The 6,000-nt window shown below is 45.8% G+C and overlaps 1 protein-coding gene across 11 annotated transcripts in view; it reads left to right on the top strand.

Annotated features, from left to right (window-relative positions):
- INTS6L (integrator complex subunit 6 like) overlaps nucleotides 1-4,572 on the top strand; it is a 56,446-nt gene extending 51,874 nt beyond the window's left edge. For 7 of the 11 annotated variants that reach the window (XM_045050439.1, XM_045050437.1, XM_045050440.1 and 4 more), the window contains 3 exons: nucleotides 971-1,348; nucleotides 2,712-2,805; nucleotides 3,407-4,572. In XM_045050439.1, coding sequence (XP_044906374.1) covers nucleotides 971-1,348; nucleotides 2,712-2,805; nucleotides 3,407-3,515 — 581 coding nt within the window. In that variant the 3' untranslated portion in view covers nucleotides 3,516-4,572. The remainder of the gene's footprint in view (nucleotides 1-970; nucleotides 1,349-2,711; nucleotides 2,806-3,406) is intronic. The other 4 variants (XM_045050438.1, XM_045050442.1, XR_006592860.1 and 1 more) reach the window with 4 other exon arrangements.
- Nucleotides 4,573-6,000: the final 1,428 nt, after the last annotated feature.

Raw genomic sequence — 6,000 nt, forward strand, 5'->3', positions numbered from 1 at the left:
TGGGTGTCCTCCTTGTTCTCTCTGCCTCAGTTCTTTGCTCCACGGCCCCGGCTCGTCCCCTCCTAGGGCCCTGCACTGGCCCTCGCGGTAGCCAGAAGTCCTCCTCACATGCACAGGCCGCCCTGTCTCCTGCTCCACGGCTCACCTCCTCAGAGGGCCCTGCCCGACCCCGGGGTCACGGACACTCCCCCTCCTGCTCCCTGTCACATCCCTGATACCTTCCTTCCCAACAAGAATTCAAACTGTATTATTCCCCTTGCCCAAATTACGCATACCATCTGACTTCCCCATGAGGATGTAAGTTCCGTAAGGATAGGGATTGTTCTTGTCTGTCTCATTCACTGCCGATCCTCCAGCTTTGTCTCAGTGCCTGGCAGGAAGGAGGCAGAGCATATGAAGTAGAGGTGTCAGGCCTGGAGTAAAAGGAAACCCATTTCCTTGTCACAGAAGGGAATGATGAGAATCACATACAAAGATTTTTGGTGACGGACTACATGTAGAATCTCGAGGCCTAACGGCCACCTCTGTTTTCTTAGAACTTTTGAGATAGGAGAGAAATTGAAGGGGGCCCATGTAGTCTGGTGCCAAGCTCGGTGAAGCCTGGCATTTTCTTTATTTTCTTAAGCATGGCATTTTATATGTAAATGACAGAAATCATGACATCAAGTGAGACTTGCTGCCTTTAAGCTTGTAAAGCACAAGCAGCCACTAAACCACGGGTGCCAGGGACCTGAGAACGCTCAGTAGTTGTCTTGCCCGACTCGGTTTCCATATGTATTGGGAGTGTCGTGAAGAAAAGAAGGTGGTTTTGTTGTATTATTTTCCTGGGCTCGGTTTGAGGGGTCTCAGCCTCCCATCTGTACACCTTCTTGTTTTTTGAGACAAATGATTTCCTCAAACGTGAAGATCTGCCTGTGGGGTTGATATAACGCACCCATCTCACAGTTTACCTTCTTGATTTGGCCTCCAGATGTCACTGTCATTCCTGATGTCCATGAGGAGAAGAGGGAAAATGGTCAGATCCCACCCGATGGCTTCTTGTCAAAATCTGCTCCCCCAGAGCTTATGAATATGGCAGGAGATGGTATTCCACACCACCACCAGTTGGATTCTCTATCTGACGACTTCACTAGTCTAAGGAAAGACGGCCTGATTCACAAACCTGGTACGCATGCACTTCTAGGAGGAGGCAAACACTGCAGTGTCTCTGTAGATGATCGAAAAGCCTCGGTGACACCCACTTTGGGAACTGTACCAAACACCTTGCAAATAACTCCTGCTATGGCGCAAGGAATCAATGCTGATATAAAACATCAGTTAATGAAGGAAGTTCGAAAATTTGGACGAAGTAAGTAATGAAAGCACAAGTATCAATAATACAATGGGAGGTCCTTCTCATAATTCTATGATTCAGGATAGATTCATGCTATCTCTGGAGGTATTGGGGAAGTATTGGGTTTTCAACATAATTTATTATTATTTTTTTAATGTTTATTTTTGAGAGAGATTGAGAGAGAGCACGAGCAGGGGAGGGGCAGAGAGAGAGAGAGGGAGACAGAGAATCTGAATGAAGCAGGCTCCGCACTATCAGCGCAAAGCCTGACGTGCGTGGGGCTCAAACTCATGAACCCATGAGATCATGGCCTGAGCCAAAGCTGGACGCTCAACCAGTTGAGCCACCCAGCACCCTGGGTTTTCACATAATTTAAAGTGATTCCTCTTGCTTTAACTAAAAGGACCCAGTACATGGGGCGCCTGGGTGGCGCAGTCGGTTGAGCGTCCGACTTCAGCCAGGTCACGATCTCGCGGTCCGTGAGTTCGAGCCCCGCGTCGGGCTCTGGGCTGATGGCTCAGAGCCTGGAGCCTGTTTCCGATTCTGTGTCTCCCTCTCTCTCTGCCCCTCCCCCGTTCATGCTCTGTCTCTCTCTGTCCCAAAAATAAATAAACGTTGAAAAAAAAATTAAAAAAAAAAAATAAAAGGACCCAGTACACCCTTTCCTCTTTTTGCACCTTACTGATCGTAATAGTTTCCTTTTGCTGCCGTAACAAGTTGCCACAAACCACGTGGCTCAAAACTGTACTCCCCTTACACTCATGGAAGTCGGAATTCTGAAATTATTTTCACCGGGCTAACAGAAAGGTGTTCCTTCTGGAGGCTCCAGGGGGAATCTGTCTCCTTGCCCTTCCAGCTCCTACAGGCTGTCTGTGCTCCTTAGCTCTTGGCCCCTTCCTTCGGCTTCGAGCCAGTAACGTCAGGGCCTTCTCTCCTGTCTAGCCGCGCTCCCATCCTTACGTCTTTTCTCTCTGGCTCCAATTCTACTCCCCGCCTCCTATTATTTGGATATTTGTGATTACACTGATGCATAAGCCTGGATAATCTCCCCATCTCAAGATCCACAGCTCAATTCTATCTGCAAAGTCAAGTCCCTTTTGCCGTATACGGCAACATATTCACAGGTTCCAGGAGGTAAGATGTGGACAACGTTGGGGGCCATTATTCAGTCTGCCACGTTTGTTCAGTGTTTACAAGAGTTTCCTTAGTAGCTGATGCGCGGATGTTTGGGTTCGAGTGTTTAAAACACAAATGGTAACTTTCCACCTGTGAGGATTGATTACTGAGGATGTGTAAGGATTGAATTTTATTTCCTATTCGTATTTTTTAAGAATACTGAGGTTTGGGGTTTGTTGTTTTTTTTTTTAAATATCTTCAGAGTATGAAAGGATTTTCATTCTGCTTGAAGAAGTGCAAGGGTCTCTTGCAGTCAAGAAACAATTTGTTGAGTTTACCATCAAGGAAGCTGCAAGGTGGGTGTAAAGTGGAGACCTTCGTCTCCGCTTGTCGTTAAGCGGTAGGGCCCAATGCAGAATGGGGGGCGGGGGGCGGAATGAACTGTCCCTCGGTTTTCTCAAACCCTGGCCCTCTCTCGTAGTTAAGGCTGTCTCCAGAGGCACTGAGATTGGTATTATCGGAGTCCAACTCATTCATCCACGTCTGTGGAATCTTCTAAGCTCACCACAGCCTGAGGTGGGCTCAGGCCCTCAAGCTGGCACTGTCAGTATTTGCTAAGCCGCATCTTTTTTTGTTTGTTTCTGGTAAATTTCTTTTGAGTGTCTATTGAGACAGAGAGAGACAGAGCATGAGCGGGGGAGGGGTAGAGAAAGAGGGAGACACAGAATCCGAAGCAGGCTCCAGGCTGTCAGCACAGAGCCGACGCGGGGCTCAAGCTCACGAGCCGCGAGATCACGACCTGAGCCGAAGTCCGGATGCTCCACCGACTGAGCCACCCGGGCGCCCCTGCTAAGCCGCACGTAGACCACCAGTTCCACCTTGTGCCCCGCACAGTGCCTTGCACATTGGAAAGGCTTCGAGTATCTTTTGGTTAATAAAATTTCTCTTTATTTCTAGGTTTAAAAGACGAGTCTTAATCCAGTACCTTGAGAAGGTACTAGAAAAGATAGACTCCCACCACCACCTCAACAACGTTAATCACATCAACAGAAGATCATCATGTTAATGCAAAGACCAAGGAGAAAAAAGGGCAAGTTTTCTATGCTGTACGGTGGAAGATGATATTGTCAAAGCTTCCTAGAATGTTCTAGGCAAGGGAATTGCCTTCCCGAAGCTAAGAAAAAGCCATGGAGCTTTTTTTTTTTTTTTTTTTTTTGATTCTCTGGAAGTAAAAGCTGGCTAAGGGTTTTTCTGAAAGTATTAATTTGTTGTTTTGTTGGTTTTTTTTTTTTCCCAGTTGAGGAAGACGATATTATTAATTCAGCAGGTCAACTTCAGTAAGCACTGTCACCCCTTCTAATCTTTGTTTTTGAGAGAGAGAGAGAGAGAGAGAGACAGAATGTGAGCAGGGGAGGGGCAGAGAGAGACGGAGACACAGAATCCGAAGCAGGCTCCAGGCTCCGAGCTGTCAGCACAGAGCCTGACGCGGGGCTCGAACTCACGAACCGCGAGATCATGACCTGAGCCGAAGTCGGACGCTCAACCAACTGAGCCACCCAGGCGCCCCGCTGTCGCCCCTTCTAGATGTGACAAGGGTTTCCTCATATGAACTTTGCTGTTCTGGGCATTTCCAGAGTGACTAAGAGCCACCTGTAACGTGGAGCACTGCTTGGTGGTCATCTTGTGTGTGCCGAACAGAGTTTTCAACAATTCCTAGTTGTGCCTTTTAAACCATGCAATATTCAGGACAGTTTGAAACAAAGAGTAAGAAAGCTGCTATTCGGGTAACTTATTTCTCTGTGGGAGGGGGCAGGGTGAGTCACAAATGATCTACCTCCAACTCTCTTCTATTTTGTCTAGAGACATTACAAAGTGCACCTGAGGCTACCCCAACCCTGACATTTGTTCTTGCGTGTGATGACCGAAAGGCTTCAGGCAGACTTGTACGTTCTGTGCTTTGGGAGCACTAAAAGAAAAAAAAATAATGTATATATTTCCTTTAAGGTTTATACAAAGGTTTATATGGAGCAGTATTGTTTTGTCTGGATTAATTTGCAGAAATTTAAGTGTACAAAGAGATTTTGAGTTTGCATATATAAAATAAATCATTTTATTGGTTTTCACAAGTTTGTTAATGCTGGAGACATTTCTAGTTTGATCTTTCCTGTGACTTGTTACTCCTTTCAGAAAACAGAGTGCACATTATAAAGTGAAGATGTTAACATAAGGATTGAAACTTCAAAACATCACTCACAGAACCCAGCGATGTTGGGGGAAATGGCAGAGCAGGGTATTCTGGGGGTCAGTCTCTCTCCAGAAACACTGAAAACACTGAAAAAGACACCTGTCAGAATGAAGGACTCTGGAAGATAGCAAAGGTTTATAGCAACCAAGCGAACACTGAATCAGGAGAAAAGCCAGTGAAACATAAGAGAGTTTTGTGGCATTTGAACGTATTCTTGCCCCCCCCCCCCAGTCTTGAGGATGACAGCTTACGTTCTATGTGTCGGTTCTCGCTTCTGGAGGGAGGGGAGTGGACCTCAGTCCCAAGAAATTATGTTTGTCTGTTTGAACCTGTCTGGAGCTCCCTGAAGGATTGACACAAGGGGGGCAATTGCTTCTGGTTCACCCAACTCCTGGAAGGAGAAACTGGGGAATGAGTTACCTTGAAGAATGAGGGCTTTGAAATGCTCCTGTGTGTGTACCTGGATATCTAGAAAACCATGTGCATGCCCGGGGCAGGGCTCAGAGTCGAAAAGACCTGAGAAGACCATAAGATTTCACCTCTGGTGAAGCGTTAGGCTCAGCACCATAGTGGATAAACTAGTCAGAGGATCAGTAAGGAAAGAGCGCACTTGAGCAATGCTATACATCAATTAGGTCTAACAGACACCTGTAGAGCGCCCACCCAACAACAGCAGGGTACATATTCTCAAGTGCTCACAAAGTACTCTCCAGGATTGTCCGTATACTAAGCCATAAAACAAGTCTCAATGAATCTTAAAAGATGGAAATCATACAAAGTAGCTCCTTTGCCATAATGGAATTAAACTAGAAATCAATAACAGAAGTTGGATACTCATCTCATACCAGACACAAAAATCAATGAACAATAAATCAATAGGAGCTAAATCCCTAAAACTCTTAGAAGGAAACTTTGGAGTTAACCTTCATGACCTTGCATTTGACAATAGTTTCTTGAATATGGCACCAAAAGCACAAGCAACAAAAGAAAAGTATAGATAATTTGTCTTCATCAAAATTAAAAGCTTTTAGGGGCGCCTGGATGGCTCGGTTGGTTGAGTGTCCGACTCTTGATTTTGGCTCAGGTCATGATCTCACACTTTGTGAGGCTGTCAGCGCAGAGCCTGCTTGGGATTCTCTCTCTCCCCCTCTCTCTGCACCTCCCCCTCTTTTAGTGTCTTTGTCTCTCTCAAAATAAATAAAAATTAAAAGCTTTTGTACCTCAAAGGACTATCAAGAGAGTGAAAAGATGATCCATAAGATGGGAGTATTTTATATTTGTAACACATACATCTAATAAGAGTCCA

This window comes from Felis catus, chromosome X (genome assembly GCF_018350175.1).
Source record: "Felis catus isolate Fca126 chromosome X, F.catus_Fca126_mat1.0, whole genome shotgun sequence".
Taxonomy (NCBI): Eukaryota; Metazoa; Chordata; class Mammalia; order Carnivora; family Felidae; genus Felis; species Felis catus.